Source organism: Macrotis lagotis, chromosome 1 (genome assembly GCF_037893015.1).
Source record: "Macrotis lagotis isolate mMagLag1 chromosome 1, bilby.v1.9.chrom.fasta, whole genome shotgun sequence".
Lineage (NCBI taxonomy): Eukaryota > Metazoa > Chordata > Mammalia > Peramelemorphia > Peramelidae > Macrotis > Macrotis lagotis.
Genome location: NC_133658.1, coordinates 41,154,794 through 41,173,413, shown reverse-complemented (window position 1 = coordinate 41,173,413; position 18,620 = coordinate 41,154,794). Strand labels below are relative to the sequence as shown.

Genomic DNA, 18,620 nt, shown 5'->3' with positions numbered 1-18,620 from the left:
GATCAAGGGGGCCTGTAGAGAAGTTGGCCTTGGAGTGGAGAAGGACCCCTAATTCATCAGAGACTAGAGTAAAGGAAGAAATAGTGAGAGATGATGTCAATGGTGGAAATCTTTCCTTTCCAGGTAAAAGAAAACAATGTCTTTATTTTTGTGTAGCCTGTCTGAGCAGCAGCAGAATAACATTTCCTCTGAAAATGTGATTTTCACAGGGGAAATACAGTTCAGGCTTTTCTATGGATCTGCCTTTTGAATTTTCCTTCTTCTTCCTCTCTCAGTTCCATAGAGAAGATTTCCTTTCAGCTGGAAGATTCTTTTTTTTATTTCCTTTTTTCTTTTTTTTAAGTATAAATTTATTTTTTTATTCTCATTTTATACAAATGTTTTTTTTACATTAATAAAATATTCTTGTTTACAAGTAAACAAAATACCCCTCCTCCCCCATGAATATAGATAGACTTGCTTGGGTGAAAAAAGTAAAGGGGAGAGGAAAAAATTAAAATAAAAAAATAATAGTAATAATTGTAGGTATGGCCAGGTGGCACAATGGACAAAGTACCAGCCCTGGAGCTACGAGCACCTGAGTCCATATCCAGCCTCGTAAACCCAACAATCACCCAGCTGTGTGACATGCAAGCCACCCGATCCCCACTGCCCTGCAAAAAACAAAACAAAAAAGAAAGAAAAGACCCAAAATAAAATAAAATAGTAATAATAGTAGGGACGGCTGGGTGGCAGACAGAGCATTGGTCCTTGAGCCAGGCACACCCAGGTCCAAATCTGGCCCCAGACACCCAAAGATCACCCCGCTATGTGGCCCCAGGCAGGCCACCCAGCCCCACTTGCCCTGCACCCTCCCCCAAATAATAATAACAAAAAATGTGCTTGAGTCTTTGTTCCAACACCAACAACTCTGTCATGGGTGGATCGTATTCTTTATGATAAGTCCATCACAAAAGTTACTTCCATATTTTTCCACTGTTGCCATTGCTGATCGCAATTCCCTCCTTTCTTATTTCTCCACTACCATGTACTCTATTTTCTCTCTCTCCTTTCACTCTGACTCTGCTGTAGGGTCATTGACTGACTCAGCATACAGATCCCTGGTCCTGGGGCCAAGAAGCCCTGAGCCCCCATACCACCCCTTAAGCCCAGCATCCACCTGGCCCCATGGTCCTGGGCAGGCCATCCAATCCCAGCCCTTTGCAAGAAGTAAGAAAGAAAATGTGTTATATCTGACCAGTTTCCCACCATGGTCCATCCTCTCCTCCTTTATTCACATCCCCACCCCTTCCCCCTGCTCCCCCCTCCTTCTTACTCCAGATGTCTATACCCCATTGAGTATATATGCTGTTTCCTCTCCTAGCCACCTCTGATGAGAGCAAAGGTTCCCTCATTCCCCCTTGCCTCCCCCCTTCCATATCATTGCAATAGCTCATTGTAATAAAAAAAATCTTATGTGAAATATCTTGGCCTATTCCCCCTCTCCTTTTTCTTTCTCCCATTCCATTTCCCTTTTTTTCTATTGACTCCATTTTTACACCATATTTTATCTTCGAATTCAGCTTTCTCCTGTGCTTCAACTATAAAAGCTCTCTCTACCTGTTCTATTAACTGAGAAGGTTCATATGAGTATTATCAGTGTCATTTTTCTATGCAGGAATACATGCAGTTCATCTTCATTAAGTCCCTCATATTTCCCCCCTCTCCTCCAATCTCCATGCTTCACCTGAGTCCTGTATCTGAAAATCAAACCTTCTATTCAGCTCTGGCCATTCCAAAAGGAACATTTGAAATTCTCCTGGTTCATTGAAAGTCCATCTTTTTCCCCGGAAGAGGACATTCAGCCTTTCTGGGTAGTTCATTCTTGGCTGCATTCTAAGCTCTTTTGCCTTCCAGTATATTGTATTCCAAGCCCTCCGAGCTTCCAATGTAGCTGCTGCTAAGTCCTGTGTGATTCTGACTGTGTCCTTCTGGCTGCTTGTAATGTTTTCTCTTTGACTTGGGAGTTCTGGAACTTGGCTATAATATTCCTAGGGGTTGGTTTTTTTGGGATCTCTTTCTCTGGGGGATTGGTGGATTCTCTCCATTTCTATTTTGCCCTCTGCTTCTAGAATATCAGGGCAATTTTCCTGTAGTAATTCTTTGAAAATGATGTCAAGGCTCTTTTCTTGATCATGACTTTCAAGTATTCCAATAATTTTTAAATTATCTTTCCTAAGTCTGTTTTCCATATCAGTTGTTTTTTCAATGAGATATTTCACATTTTCTTCTAATTTTTCATTTTTTTGGTTTTGAAGTATTGATTCCTGATTTCTGGTAAATTCATCAATCTCCCTGAATTCTATTCTTTGTCTGAATGATTTGTTCTCCTCAGAGAGTTTTCTTATCTTTTTTCCATCTGGCCAATTTTGCTTTTTAAAGCATTCTTCTCCTAAATAACTTTTTGAACTGTTCTATCCATTTGACCTAAGCTGGTTTTTAGCATGCTATTTTCTTCAGCATTTTTTTGGATTTCCTTGACTAAGCTGCTGACTTCATTTTCATGTTTTTCCTGCATCTCTCTCCTTTCTTTTCCCAGTTTTTCTTCCAACTCCCTCATTTGATTTTCAAAGTCTTTTTTGAGCTCTATCATAGCCTGAGCCCAATTTCTGTTTTTCTTGGAGTCTTTAGATGCAGGAGCTTGTGCTTTCTCATCTTCAGACTGAGTATTTTGATCCTTCTTGGGCTCATTTGCAAAATATTTCTCAATAGTCTTCCTTTTGTTTCTCTGCTTGCTCATTTTCCCAGCCTGGGCCTGGTTTGGAGGTGCTTCCAGAGCTTTTGGGGCACTCCCACAAAGGTCTCAGTGTGTGAGACTCTGTCCTCCCTCCTGGCCTGTGAATGACCATAAGCGCCCCCTCTATCATGGGGCCGAGGTGGGGGGGGCGCTGCTGTTCTATGGGGGGGGCCTAGACTGGGATCAGGATCTGAATGTGGTCAGAGCCCCAGAGTCCTGTTCCAGGGGCAGAGGACAGAGCTCTGCAGTCTCTCTCTCTCTCTCTTTACTCCCCTCCCTAGGTTCAATGGGCTCATGCCCTGGAGGCTCCTGCTTACGGGCTCCACCTGCTTCTGTTTCCAGCTCTGGGCTGCAGAAAGATCATGCTGCTCCCTGTGTGCCCCGAGGGCTGGGCTCCACATGCTTTCTCTGGCAGAGGTCCCCCACTGTTCCCCCACTTTGTGCCCGGTGCTCCCCGGGATGCAGCTCAGGAGACGCCCCCACTGCTGTGAGCTGAGACTCCCAGTGCTCTGGGGCTGCCTCTGGAGGCTGAAGTTCTTTCGCTCTGGCGGGCCACCCCTCTGACCCCGGGATGCAGAGCCTTTCTGCTCTTTTCCAGGTTACCTTGAGTAGGAGAACTGCCTCACTGGGTCCCTTTGTGGGTTCTGTCTCTTGAAAGTTTAGTTAGAGTCCTTAGCTGATGAGTTTTATCAGAGAGCTCCTAAGACTCAATCCCTTCTTGTTGCCATCTTGGCTCCACCCCCCCCCCCCCAGCTGGAAGATTCTTGTAGGTTTAACTTTCAGCACCAGTGGCTCACCTGTGAAAGCTCTACTGAGGAGACCTTCAGTACCATAAATGGTTGAAATGGAGCACTAATAGTGAAGGAAATTTGAATGAAGGGTATGGAATGACATGCTCCCAATCTCAGGGACACATGACCCATTAGTTGATGGGTTACAATAGCTTTATTCTAACATAGTCAATTATTAGACCCTTAAACAGGGTGAGGTGTGAGGGGTGACTGCCCTCAGGGATGCTCCCAGAACTAGGGCATCAAACTTGGTAGCTGTTGATGTAAAAACAAATTACCATTCCAGGTTCTAGAAGAATTCCATAGCCTGAAAATTTCAGAGTCAGAAGGAAGAGCAGAAACCTTTGAGTACAAACTCAAATTTCATTGAGAATCTCTCTTTTCAACATGATCAAAAATGATTCCTGCACATCTGCTCAAAGACTCTGGTGAAGGAGAACTCATTATAACCTCAGGAAAACTGTTTTGCTTTTGGGCAGTTTTAATTTTTAGGAAACTGTTCCTTAAATCTGATCTCAATATGCTTCACCGTGGTTTTCACCCATTTTTCCAGATCTCTTTTTGGGGGCAAGTAAACATAAATATCACATCATGGACACTGAATCAATGTTTAATGGATCATGTGCCTCTGAAGTGTCCCTTTCTTCTAGGCTAAGCATCTAGATTCCTTCAATGGCTCCATCATATGGTAGAGACATGTAACCCTCCATCATCCTGGTAACCATCCATCTTCCTTGGATCTTCTCCAGCTTTAGGATATCCTTTCCTAAAATGTGGTACTCAGAACTGAACACAATTATTCAGATGTGGTTTGATCAGGGCTGGGTACAGTGGATTTACTTCCCTAGTTAAGTCTTTCCTAATGTAGCCCCAGATGACATTAGCATTCTTGACTTTACATTCCACTGCTGACTCATAGCTTACAACCCACCAGTACCCCCGATCTCTTTCAGGCAAACTGCTATCTAATTATTGTAATTATGAAGCTGAGTTTTTTGAACTTGTATTCAAATCTTTAAATTTCATCTTGTTAAATTCAACCCAACATAGTAGTCTCTCTAGATCTTTATGGATCCTGAATACCCTCTAGCAAGTTAGCTATCCCTCCAAGGTTTTTGCTATCTGCACATCTGATAAATATGATATCTGTGCCTTTAACAGTAATCTTGTAAAACAACACAAGTTTCCTGGGGAAATACCATTGTACAACTGACACCAAGCCATTAATGATAATTCTTTGTGTTATTCAACTGGTTCCAAATCCTCCCAGACATATTATAACCTAACCTGTTACCATCTTGTCCACAAGAATAACGTGAAATATCTAGACATACTTTTTCCTAAATTACAGGTGAGCTATATAACTATAGCTTTATTCCTCAAATGAAGACCAGCATTCAAATCCTGCTTCTGAATCATAACTGGGTAAGTGACTCTAGGCAAATAAATTGCCTCATTGCTCTGGAGTCACTCTTATGAGTATTGTCCTGGATCGGTAGAATTTTATCACCAAATAACTCCCTCTACTTGGAAAATCACAGATGCAGTCCCTGTCTCTATCCCAAGAGCACTAGCCTGATCTAACAATCTAGTCTTCAAGATTGAGGTTGGATGTGTTACTTTTGATGGAGTTATGTTGGTTCTTTGTGATAATTGTTCTTTCTCTCAATTTAAAACCAATTCGTTTAATAATACATTTTGAAATTTTCCCAAGAATTCTCTCTCTCTCTCTCTCTCTCTCTCTCTCTCTCTCTCTCTCTCTCTCTCTCTCTCTCCCCACACACACACACACAGTTTTTTAGAATCAATGACAATCACCTAGGAATGATATTTGGCAGTTTTTCTAGCAACCTGCGATGTAGGCATTTGGGTTAGATGACTTGCACTCATCAGGGGCTGCTAAGTGTCTTTTGTCATTTCTTTACTGATCATGGATATCAAATCATAACCATGGTGGTTCTGTCCCTTCTAGTTTAAAAGATCATTCTTCTTGCTAAAATAATCAACAGAAAAAGAAAAACTAAGTAGCTATGCCTTCTCTCCATCATCCATTAGTATTGTCCCTTCCTCAGAAGCAGTGGATCTTTCCCTCTTTTCTCAAATACAGTTTTTAAAAAATCCTTTTTCCTCTTCCTTAGTCATAGTGAGACCTATGTGCTTCACCTACTGATGAAGTGATGAAGGAGTGGAGAAGGGCATAATATAATTTGACCTTCAGAATGATCAGAGCTTCAGCAAAAATTGTTTTATAACTGGGTTTTGCTGCTTCAGTATTTTGGTTTTCAACTCAGCAAGCCTTTACTGAATGTTGACTGTTTCTTGCTAACTCTTTGTTAGTTCCTATGGGAGATTCCAGAGGTGCACGAAATAGGGTTCCTACCTTTTGAGGATCTTCCAATCTGGCTTGAATAACAAAACAAAGACTCTGACTCACCACACAAGATAACCACAAAGAACTCAACATGTTAGAATATAAACCCCTTACAATTAGGGATTGTTCCATTTAGATATTTGAATCTTAGTTAGATTCCTAGTGCAGAGTATAGTAAATACTTAATAAATGCTTGTAGGTTGATTTGCTATATAAAGGCAACAAGATGACTTAGAAGGGAGAACTTTGTAATAACCAAAGTTGTCCAACCAGGAATGATCTGCTTCATGAGGGGCAGAGGCTTAATAAATGTTTATTGATTGATTGATGGAGTTGTCACCATATTACTCAAATACTCAAACAGAGAGAATGGAAGACCACTTAAGAGTATTTCCAAATGGGGTTGGGGTTGGGGTTGAGATTTGGGGGAGGCCCTTTCTAATTCTGAGCACCTATGGGTTTTTTTCTGACTATATGAATCTAAGATCCTGAATATGGAGGGAAAGTGGCTTAGGTTACCTGAGCTCTCCACCTGATCCTTTGGCAGTTGATCCAGAGATTCTCCACCATTTTTGTGGGACCCTTTTGGTAGTATGTTGGAATTTATATCCTCCTTTACTAAATAGTGAAGTGAATATTGGTAAAATAAGTGAATAAGTGAATATAAATCCTGGGTAGGAGAATTCAATTCAAACTTTTATTAATTATAGTCCTTGCTCTATAACTATATACATAAAATAGATACAGGATAAATTGGGAGTGGTTTCAGGGTGAAGTCACTAAGATTGAGGATGATCAGGAAGGACTTCTTATAAAAGCCAAGGAATTGACAAAGTGGAAAAGAGAGTCCCAGACATGGGGAACAAGGCATGAAGGGTGCTAGGGGTGCTGTATTTTGGGGTTTTCAACTAAGAAAGTCTTCATGGATATAAGTCCAATTTGAGTTCATCTTTGGGAGCTCCAGTCACAGGATCATTGCAGCTTTTTGGTCCAAAGGGAGCTACTTGCCTAGCTGCCGCTGCCATGTTACATCTCATCTGATTCTGTTTCTCTTGTTACAGTCTCCGGGGTCCTGGCCTTTGCTTAAGGGTCTGAGGCTTCTTGTGCCATGTCTAAGCAAAGTCAAGATGTGGAGTTAGATCGCCTGGTCCAAGACAAGCCTCTTAGCCACAGGACCCCCCATGTTGCTTCCCAAAACCTAGCTGATCATCTCCCTAATGTGCCGAGCTACCGATATACCACCACCCGCATTCCTGTCCTCATCAACAGGAGGACTGCGGTGTCGAAACCCAGTTTCGTGAAGGAGGCAAAGAGCTCAGTCCGCCGTCTAGGTAGTATGACCCTTCCCTTGCATGGCAGCCTTATGTAGTAGTGCATGCCAGCTTCGGTATCTGCATGTTCTCAGCTGGGCCTTACTTAGAGGTATGGTGGCAGGTCTTTGAACTGTTCTGTCTTGCCTGTAAGTAAATGGGTGTGCTCTCTGTATCTATCTTGCTGGACTAATACTTCTATGGGAAGATGGGCAAGTTTTGTGCCAGCCTAAATAGGGTGCAAAAGTTGTTGACTTTTGTTTTTGGCAGATAGCCATTAAAAAAAGGGGATGGATATGGAAAAGGAATGGAAGTCAGTGATCCTTTGGCAGTTGGTCCAGGGGTTCTTCACCATTTTTGTGGGACCCTTTTGGTAGTATGTTGGAATTTATAGTCACCTTTACTAAATAATGAAGTGAATATTAGTAAAAGAAGTGAATAAGTGAATATAAGAAAAAGGAGTGAATAATTAAGGGAATATACATAAGTGAATAATTAAGTGAATAAAATAAAATCTTAATTTTTTAAGATTTCAAAGGAAAACAATCATATGGAAATATAAGTATCAAAATATTAAAGAAAAAAAGCAAGTTCATGGATGCCAAGTTTAGATCCCCTGACCTAGGTCTATTGGCATGCTAAACCAAGAAGCATCACGGGAATGGAGAAGCCTTATTTTCCCTCCATCTCCACCTTTCAGCCCAAAGCTTCTGAGGTCTTTCACAGGATTATAACAATAATTCAAATTTGTCTGGTTCTTTGAGGTTTGAAAAAAAACATTTAAGCTCATTATCTGATTTTAATCATAAACCTGGAACTATAAGGGATCAGAGTCCAACTTTCTTGCTTTACAAATGAGGGAACTAAGATACAGAAAGAGAAGGACTTGTTCCAAACTCCCATAAAAAGTACATCAGGAGGTCATAGATCTAAAGGTGAAATGGAGCCTTAGATGTCATTAACTCCAACTTTTTCATCATATATACATATATGTATATATATACATATATATATATATATACATATACATATACATATATATATATATATACATATACATATACATATATATATATGAGAAACCTGAGAACCAGAGATGTTAGGTGATTTGCCTGTGATTACCTAGGTGATAAGTGCCAAAACTGGAATCTAAACTCAGGTCTTCCCACCTCCAGTCCAGTACTCTGTCCATTGTACCATGAACCTAAGTCCTCTGACTTCAAATTCACCATTATTTTTATTGGGGTGGGGGGGTCGTCTCTAAATTGGATCTTGGACACATAAACCATCAGGTATAAAATAGGAGTTAAAAGGCATTTTCTCACTGTAAGATAGGTGACTGGATACAGGACCTTGAGCAAGCATGGGACCTTCTTTTGTTGATACTGGATTTTTTTGAGCTGTCTTCTGGCCAACAGCAACCTCACTGATCTTTATTTACAACTAGGACTGGTAGAATCAGGTCATCAATGTTAGCTTTTTATTCAAGAGAAGCCACAATTTCAACATACATTTATTAAGCACCCACTATTGTTTGTCCTCAGTTTACAATTCTATATATATATAGATTTTTATTTTTATTTATTTTATTTATATTTGTATATTATAACATATTTTATATTTATATATATTTACCATTCCACCCCAAATATTTGCATGCATATATATATGTATATTGATATTTATTTGTATGTGTGTAGACATCTGTGATGAAAGGGAGAATAAGATAAGTATAAAGGAGATTTTTAGGCAAGAATGATAGAAGAAATTAGATTTGGGGGAGAGAGATCTTTCAACCGGGGCAACAAGGAAGGCTTCCTAGATGAAGTAGTGGCCGATTTGAGTTTTGAAAGAAGGAGCTTCAACAGTTCGAGAGGACTGGTTTACTCTATTAAGAGATCACTCCAAAAAATCTTGCCCATGGTTGCCTGAAATATCACTATTAGTGACATATTAATTAACATTCCACAGGGTGAATGATTTAGATGAATCATCTAAATGATGGTGTGATACCCCATAATGGGAGTGGGCTGGTTATCATGAGACATCTTCTCATGTGGGGCTAGAGGGAGGTACCAAAAGTGGAGCAAAGGGTCAGAAATGAGAAGCAGGGTTCACCAATAGCCAACTTCTGGACTTTAGAATCTGACTGAGGCTCAGCTCATGTACCACCTTTGGTCCACCCAATAGACTTTGCTTGTTCCCTTCCAGAAAGCTGCGCAGGGATTCACCCTGGACATACTTCTTTTTCACTTTTCACACATTTTGAACTCTGGGAAATTTGCAGGTGAAATCTAAGGGAGAAAATATAAAAATTGGGCTCATGGAGGCAGACCCAGAATGACTTATTTATAAGTGGTGTAGTTGACAATCTGGGCCACGGCCAGAAGAACTCCCTTACTGGGCAGAGGGCTTTGAACTCAGCCATTTCCAGAGGGCTCTCCAGATGCCAACATCTGGACCAGAGTTTACTGTGCAAGAAACCTGATGTTTAGAGAGTGGAGAGGTGACTCTTGCCAGAGGGCAAAACAAAAACAAAATTTTCACATTTTTCTTCAGCAGTGGCTCCTCTCCCCAACCAATAATTAGCGAGGTCCTGGGGGCTCTGCTAAGTGAGTCCAGGGGGATCTCTAGTCTCTGGCTGTTAATTTTTTCTCTCCTCCTCCTTCTCTTCTAGTGCCTGCCACCAGAGAACACCCGGCTGTGAAAGTTGAAGATGCTGACGCTGAGAGTGAGCCCCTCCAGGTGGAGGAGAAGCCCCCAAGCCCAGTGTTGCCACCACCATCCCCAGCCAAGTCAGAAACCCTCATGGTGCCTGGTCAAGCTCTGGGAACCACCAGGTAATGGATGACACATTGCCAGGCTTTTCCTGCTTTCTTCCCCATGGCTTTGCCTTGTGAAGTAACTTAACATCCATGAGAAGTAAAGCAGGGCAGGGATTATCACTGTTTGAAAGGTGGGAAAACTGGGCCAAAGAGAGGTTCAGTGACTTGGTCAGGATTAAAGACTAGAACTCAGATTTGCAGCTCGAAGGATATGTTGATATACAGGACAGTCTCCCATTTGACTCAGCATGGTGGAGTGGACAAAGAGCGTTTGATTTGGAATCAAAAGACTTGGGTTCAAATACAGCTCTGCTACTTTGAATCTATGTGACCCTGATCAGGTCATTTAACATGTCTCTTATCTATAAAAATAAGGGGGTTTGGGACTCGATAACCTCTAAAGGTCTCTCTGAACTGATGCTGGATGACATTTGGCATCTCCTCACCTCCCTGGGATGTTTGGGAATTGGCTGGGGATCTGCCAACCAACCAGCTTCCAGAGGGAAAGGCAATGCCAACCCGCCCTAGAGCTCCGCCCCTGTGTATTTCTCACCCCAGTCCTATAGGAAATCACGCAGGACCTCGCCAGTTTTCAAAAACATCATCGCTTAAGAAGTCCATTCAGTGGTTTGGACTTGCAAATTGCTGAGCAGAGGGAGGGAGGAATGGAGAGAAACACACACACACACACACACACACACACACACACACACACACACACAGAAATAGAGAGACAGAGGTGTAGAGATGGCTCTAGAGAGACATAGATGGAGAGGAGAGAGAGGGAGGGGAAAGGGAGAAGGGAGAGAGAGAGAGAGAGAGAGAGAGAGAGAGAGAGAGAGAGAGAGAGAAACAAATGGACATGGCTGAGTCCCAGGAGGGTTGGTGGCCTGCGGTCAACCCTCCTTTCTGGCCCTCACGGGCCAGGCCCCCCAGGCCGGCTTTGAGCTCGGTGACAGATGAAAGGGGACGGCAGTTTCCTTTCTTCTCGGGCCTGGGAGACCACCCACCCTGCGATGCCCCTCCCCACCCCGCTGGGCCCCATTCGGCCCTCGGATCAAGGGCTCCTCGGGGGTGGCCACTGAGGGAGGGGCTGGGCCCCGGGCCTGTGCTGAACAATGCCGTCCCGGCCGGTCGGAGGAGCCGTGCCCCGGAGCCGGCTGCACTTGGGGGCTCGGGCTGCTAACGAGGAGCAGGCAGTAGGCCCGGGGGCACCGAGCCTGCCGGGCACCGAGCCAGCCGCGGCCCGGGCAGGGGGGCCCCGAAGAGATGCTCTTAAGCCGGGCTGGGAGCGGGGTGCTGCGTGGCGGCCCCGCCCAGGGACCAGCCACCCCGCACTCCGGGCGGCGCTAGCCCTCCGGCTTTCAGATCCAAGGCCCTCAGAAAGGGGGCCCTCCGGGCCCCCAAAGCAAGCAAGCAAGCTCTATTCTAGGGCAAAGAAACTGGGGTCGGAGACCGAGGCCCTGGGGCTGGCTCCTGGCTCTGCCAGTTTGCCACCCGGGCCACCTTTGAAGCTCACTTACTCTCTGGGGGACTCAGTTTCCTAATCTGCTACATAAGGAGTTCGGACTAAATGACCTCCGAAGTTTCTGCCACTTCCCAGTCCTGGGAGCCTCATTCAGAGACGGGCGAGTGGGGCCTCATCGGGCCGGGGCAGAAATGGGCAGAACTTGGTGTGGGCTCTGGGGCATCTTGGTTGTGTTTGGATTGGTCTGCTGTTTGGGACAGAAGGCGGGACTGAATGGGGTGCTAACTGACTGTCCGAGGCTGGGAGGAAAGACTAGACCTCAGTGGGTCACAATCGTCATTTAAATGTTCTCCCTCCCTTTCTTCTTTGCTCCCTTTTCCCCTCCTTTTCTCCCTCCTTTTCTCCCTCCTTTTCTCCCTCCCTCCCTCCCTTCCCCCCTCCCTTCCTCCCTTCCTTCCTTCCTTCCTTCCTTCCTTCCTTCCTTCCTTCCTTCCTTCCTTCCTTCCTTCCTTCCTTCCTTCCTTCCTCCCTCCCTCCCTCCCTCCCTAGTCTTTTCTCCCCTCCTTCATCCTTTTCTCCCTTCCTTTGTCTTAAGACCCTTCCTTGCTCTGACATTTTGTTGTAAATTCTAAGTATATCTAAGCTGGAAAGTTCTGACATTCTATGTTCTAAAGACCTTCCAGGTCCTGTCATTCTGGATTCTATGGCCCCTCCAGCTTGGCCATTTTGTCTCTTAAGGACTTTTTTTTTGTGTTTTAAGGTCCTTTTCCCACTTACCATGTCATCAGGGCCCCTTTGGCTTTTATTCTCAATCAATCAATAAACATTAAGTTCCTACTATGTTCTAGATGCTAAGCTTTGGGGACAGAAAAAGAAGCAAAAGACACCCTGCCTTCAGAGATTATAAATGAATGGGGCAGGCAACATGCAAACAAACGTGTCCAAAGGAAGATATAATCAAGACATATAGGACCTAATTAGAGGGGGGAAGCAATGGCGTTAAATCACAGGTGGGTCCCAGAAGTTGGGATTTTTATTGTTCAGTAATTTCTGCCTTGTCTGAGTCTTCCATGACCCCATTTGGGGTTTTCTTGGCAAAGATACTGGAGTGATTTGTTATTTCCTTTTCCAGCTCATTTTACAGATAAAGAAACTAAGTTAAGTGACTTGCACAGTGACACCTAGCTAGGAAGTGTTGGAAGCTAGATTTGAATGTAGGTCTTCCTGATTCCAGGCTTGGCTCCATCTATTGAATCACTTAGTTGCCCTTGGGATTTTTCCTTGAGACCTAAAAAAATCCAGGGAGATCAGTAATAGGAGTGGCAAAGAAAGATCCTTTCAGTTTTAATTATTTGACTTTTTAAAAACTCTTCTCACACATCCTGGTCTAACTCAGAGAGGATTGACTGAACTGGGCTTATTTTTGTGAAACAAACAGAAAATAATTGTATTTTGAAAGTATGAGGGAATTTCTAACTCCCTTTAAAGCAGTGAATCTTAACCTGGGGGCTACGAGTTTGTGGGATTTTTTAATACTTTGGTAACTATTTCATTGTAGTTGATTTCTTTGTAACCCCAAGGATTTTATTTTATGACTCTTATTCTGAGGTGTCCTTAGACTTCCTCAGAATGTCTTAGATGTCCACACCATAGCAAAGCTAAAAACTTCTGCTCTAAAATCAGTTTCAGGCTATAAATCAGCAAAATTAAACAGGGGAATTACCTGTTTTGAAGGTAATTTGAATTTTAAGACAAGGTAAAATTGTTTCCCTTGCCAGATTAAATTTGTCATCAAACCTCACCTTGAGAGAAGGTTGTAGAGACAACTAACTTGTTGGTTTCTCACATGTGAGTTGGATTTAGGTCCCGGATGGCTGAGTTCAAGGAGAAGAAAGGACATGTCTATGCAAAGTTGTGGAGGTGAAGAAATAACAGAATATGGAGTTTAGAGAAAGGAATATTGGAAAGGAAGGTTAGAGACCAACTGTGAAAGGATTTTAACTTCCCAACCAAATAACTTGTACATTATGCTAGAGGCAATCGGGTGTTCCTGCTTTTTAATCAGAGAAGCAACATGGGCAGCTAGGTGGTCCAATGGATAGAGCACTGAGACTGTAGTCAGGAAGACTCATTTCCCTGAGTTCAAGTGAAACCTCCAACATCCACTAGCTGTGAGACCCTGGTCAAGTCACTTAACCCTGTTTGCCTCAGTTTCCTTGTCTGTCAAATGAGCTGGAGAAGGAATTGTTCTACCATGCCAGTATCTTTGCCAAGAAAATGCCAAATGGATTCAAGAAGAGTTGGACACAACTGAACCAGAACAGTGACATGGTAAGACTTTGTACTAAAGGGAGGCATTTTGGCAGGGGAGATGGATTGAACAGAGGAGAGAATGGAAACAGAGAGACCAATTTGGAGGTTATTGCAATAGCCTAGGGGAGAGGTGATAATAATAATAGTAGGAGTAATAGTAATAATAATTATATAATAATAATAGTTAATATTTATAAGCAGATATCTTATTTATATGATTGAACAGTGACCATGTGAATAGAGAGAAGGATGCAAGAGATGATGGAGAGATAAAATCAAAAGAAACTGGCTAGATAGGGGTTGGGGGAGGATAAAAGAATGCAGGGTCAGATCAATATATACCATGGAAACAATGTAAAGACTTTCAGACTGCCTTCTGTGGGGGGTGGGGAGGGAAGCGGGATTAGGAGAAAAATTATAAAATTAAAAAAAGTAAATTAAAAAAAGAATGCAGGATTAGAGATGTCTCTGAGGTTGTAAGCCTACACATGATGGGAAGTATGATGGTACCCACAATAGAAATAGGGAATTTTGAAGGAGGGGAAGGAAGAAAATACCAAGTTCTATTTTGGACAATGTTGAGCTTTTTTTGTTTTTAGTTTTTCAAGGCAATAGGGGGTTAAGTAACTTGCAGAAGGTCACACAGCTAGGTAATTATTAAGTGTTTGAGGCTGGATTTGAACTCAGGTTCTCCTGACTCTAGGGCCAGTGCTCTATCCACTGTGCTACCTAGCTGCCCCTGACAATGTTGAGTTTAAAATGCCTAGGGAACATCCAGGTGGATGGTAAGCAAACAGGCATGTCTGGAACTGGAATTCAGGAGATGATGGATTGGGGAAAATAGATGATGGAGGGAAATCATCTGCCTGAAGATGTAAGTCATCTGTTTGGCATGTCAGTGTTTCCCATTACTTCATTTTCATACGTGTCCTGACTCAAGACTGAAGACTAAGATTACTTGCTTTGCTCTAAGGAAGATGTCTTTCCTTCATTAAACTTGAATCATGAATCAATGATAATGGGATTGACTTCTCCTAATTATAACTTACATTTATTCCACATCAGGTTTTCTGGCTCAGTCAATGCTTTCATGTCCTGGCAAGCTTTCACCAAAATGTATTGATAGGTCTCACTAAATGAGGTCTCATTTATACGTGATTAACCTTCCCAGTATAGGTCTGATTTGTGAATATACTAATTGTCCTTCCCTATAGCAAGGAATGACCATTGTAGGGACCTTCAATCTTCTCTGAAAATGTGGTCTTTGTTCTTGGGTAATTGTAAATGATAATTCTTTTTGAGCTACTCAACTTCCTTACTCTGAAGTTCAAGGTTTTTATGATTAATAGAGCTAAGAGTTCTATCATCACTGGGTAAAATCTCATAAGATCAGGAAAGTAAAAAAAAAAAAACAACCCCAAACAAACCCTAGGAATTTCTTTGTTCTAAACGCCAGCCTATCTTAGCCAGTTTGACCAGGCGTCCACTAGCTGATGTGGATAAACCCCAGAATCACTGTTAGGTAGCCACAAAAGCAAAATCATACTATCATGAAAATTCATTCATTCATTCACTCAACAAAGAGCTATAAGTAACTACTGTTAAATTGTAATCTGCTTGAGGATAGGGACTGTCTTTTTACCTCCTTTATATCCCCCCGCACTTAGTATAATATAGGTATTTAATAAATGTTTATTAATTGATTAATAATTATGAGAGTAGGTTTTCAGTTTGTTGGAAAGTGAGCACCTGGTTGCTCAAAAATATGCTCTTAGGCAATACAGGGGCCAATTTGTTATAATTTATAACTATCATGTTTTATAATATAGTGGAAGTGTTTATGTAGACTGTGTTAATTGAATTAATGAAATTATTGGGTAAAATGACATTGATCCCAAGAACATTATTATGAGGGTTATGCCTGTAATATTTGCTCTGCCTACCTCTATGGACTGTTCTGAGAAAAGGACTTACTGACCTCAAATTTCTATAGAAATGTGAGCTGGAGTTACTGTCATCATTGTTATTATGAGAGGAAGTGTGATTATAATGGAAAGAACACTGGATTGTGAGTCAGGAGACCTGGACATGAATTATTAGTATGACTTTGGGCAAATCTTTTCCTCTTTTGGGGTTTTGGTTTTCTTCAACTGTAAAAGTGGATCAGATTTATTTTAAGGTCTCATGTAACTTAGATGTGGTGGATCTTGAATTTGTTCTATTTTTTCCTCCTCCCCCTGATCAATTCATCAAGGCTAGCATCATTCCTCTTTTTCTAGCAATTCATTGTTATGATTATAGTCAGAGAAAGATGATGTACTTCTCTAGATGGGTTAAGAAGGCCCCAGGGGAAGTGTATTAGGTAACAGCCACTGCTGCTTTGGGGCCACTATGGTCCCAGGGATGGCTTTTCGTTTTGCTGACATTCCTAGCCAGATGATTTTCATAAAAAGAGTTGGACTGAATATCCACTAATGGCTCCTCTTCTTTCCTCTTCCTCACCTCTCCAAGTTCCTGGATCCTTATGGGGATCCTGATGAGGTACCTTGAAAGCTATCAAAGGTAATGCATATCTCATGACTTAGAAGGAGCAATGAATTGTAGCAGAGATCCTCACCAATGGCTGAAGGCAGATTAGCTGTAGGACAGATGGAAATATTTTTCATTTGGGAAATGTCATAGTGCTGGAAAGGTAGGTAGAGATGTGGGACCCCCAGATTTCTTCAATAGAGCAGGAGATATTTAGGCAGAATATAATCTTAATATGATATAAATGTTAAAAATAATAAAACATTAAATATCAATATAATGCAAGACATATCACATTAGTTTATCATATAATGATTATATTAGGCAAATTATTATATAGTTATCATGTATAATATAGTAAAATGTAATGATTATTATCAATCATTTTTTATTAGTAGAAACAGTAGTAATTCAGAGAAAGTTGGTCCATGAAAGCTATCTTTCATGAGTTAGGTGACTTGCCCAAGGTCACACAGTCAGGTAATTACTAAGTGTCTGAGGTCAAATTTGAACTCAGGTCCTCCTGACTCCAGGTCTATCCACTGTGCTACCCAGCTGCCCCTCTTTCTTCTATCCTTTTAGGTTTGACCACTCAATGAATACTTCTGTCATATTTCATAGAATTCTAGTAATAATTGTTATCGAAGATCAACTAGGTAGCACAGTTTATAGAGTGCTGGGCTTGGAGTCAGGAAGACTCATCTTCCTGAGTTCAAATCTGACCTCAGACTCATACTAACTGTGTGACCTTGGGCAAGTCACTTAATCCTATTTGCTTCAAGTTTCTTTATCCATAAAATGACCTGGAGAAGGACATGGCAAATCACTCCAGTATCTTTGCCAGGAAAATCTCAAATGGGGTCACAAAGAGTCAGACCCAACTGAAATGAATGAACAGAAAACATGTTATAAAGATGAAAATGGAGCTAGATGTTCACATGCTGTCTTCTTTGTTTTCATTTTGCTTTTCATGTAAGTCTTGCTGATCATAGCCCAAGGAATAACTATCCTTCTTTCCCAATGTCCTTGATAAATAAATCCTCTCCCCTCCCAAGTGAATCATTTCTATAATTTCAAAGCTTAAACTTTTAAACTGGGGTCCACGGCCAGCTAAATCTATCCAATAGATTTGGATGGATTTCACAGGATCATGTACTTGGAAGGAAAAACAACTATATTTTTATTTTCACTCATCTATAGTGGAAATTTAGCATATTTCCTTTATTTTAAAAAGCCCATTATTCTGAGAAGGGTTCTTGGGTTTAATGGGTTCAAGAAATACAGAAAAGACTAAGAACTCCTGGTTTAGAGGATTTACCCAAAGTGGGCATTGTCGATAGGAATGGCAAGAGTGGCAAAGAGCTCTAGAATTGGCTTGGATTCTGAAATTTCTCTTTACTTTCAGTGTGACCATGGGTAAATCACTTTGGTTTCTGGGCCTCAGTTTCCTCAGTGTGTGAGATGGGAATTATAATATTCCTATTCTAGCAGACTGTAGGACCCTTGAAGCCAGGGATTATTTTCCTTTTACTTTTGTAATCTTAAATACTCACATAATGTCTGGCTCATAGCAAGCAATGCAAGTGGTTAGCAGTTTAGTAAAGAGTCAACCAGACTATAACCATAATTTTTATTGGCAACTAGGTATAGAGTTCTGGATCTCATCTTCCTAAATTCAAATCTGGTCTCAGACACTTACAGTTGAATGACCCTGGGCAAGTGTCTTAACCTGTTTGCCTTAGTTCTTTATCCATGAAGATAAAGAGGAGAAGGGAATGGAAAATCACATTGGCCAAAAATTTATGGCTCATTTTGTCATCCATTACCTTGGTCTGGAGGCATCCATGACCCCTTTGCAGGTGGCATAGTTCCTTAGTCTTCTAGAATCCATGGATGATCATTGTATTGATCAGATTTCTTTGGGATTTCTCTAATCCCCAAGTGGAGTTACTCAATACTAAAACTACTGAATAACAGCATGCACAATGAATATAAATTCAAGCCAGAAGGAAAACAGAAGAAAGGCAGTCCGTGTCCCAAAGGAGCATCAAATGGGGTGGAGATGAGTCAGCAATGTAACCTAGGGAGAAATGAAGGCTCAGTTGTTCTGGGTTTCCTCCTTTAAAAAGAAGGTTCTGGAAGAAAACAATCAACCAGAGGAAGATGCCATAGGAACAAGAAGATATTTCCAAGTAGTCTAAGGATGGAGTGTGCTTTTAGAATAAAGAGATTTGCTG

At 41.7% G+C, this 18,620-nt stretch overlaps 1 protein-coding gene across 1 annotated transcript in view; it reads left to right on the top strand.

Moving 5' to 3' along the window:
• Nucleotides 1-18,620, top strand: part of CNGB1 (cyclic nucleotide gated channel subunit beta 1) — a 106,332-nt gene that overhangs the window by 46,205 nt on the left and 41,507 nt on the right. Inside the window, exons 20-21 of the mRNA XM_074211170.1 lie at nt 7,027-7,269; nt 9,926-10,088. Of these exons, the coding sequence (XP_074067271.1) occupies nt 7,027-7,269; nt 9,926-10,088 (406 nt within the window). The remainder of the gene's footprint in view (nt 1-7,026; nt 7,270-9,925; nt 10,089-18,620) is intronic.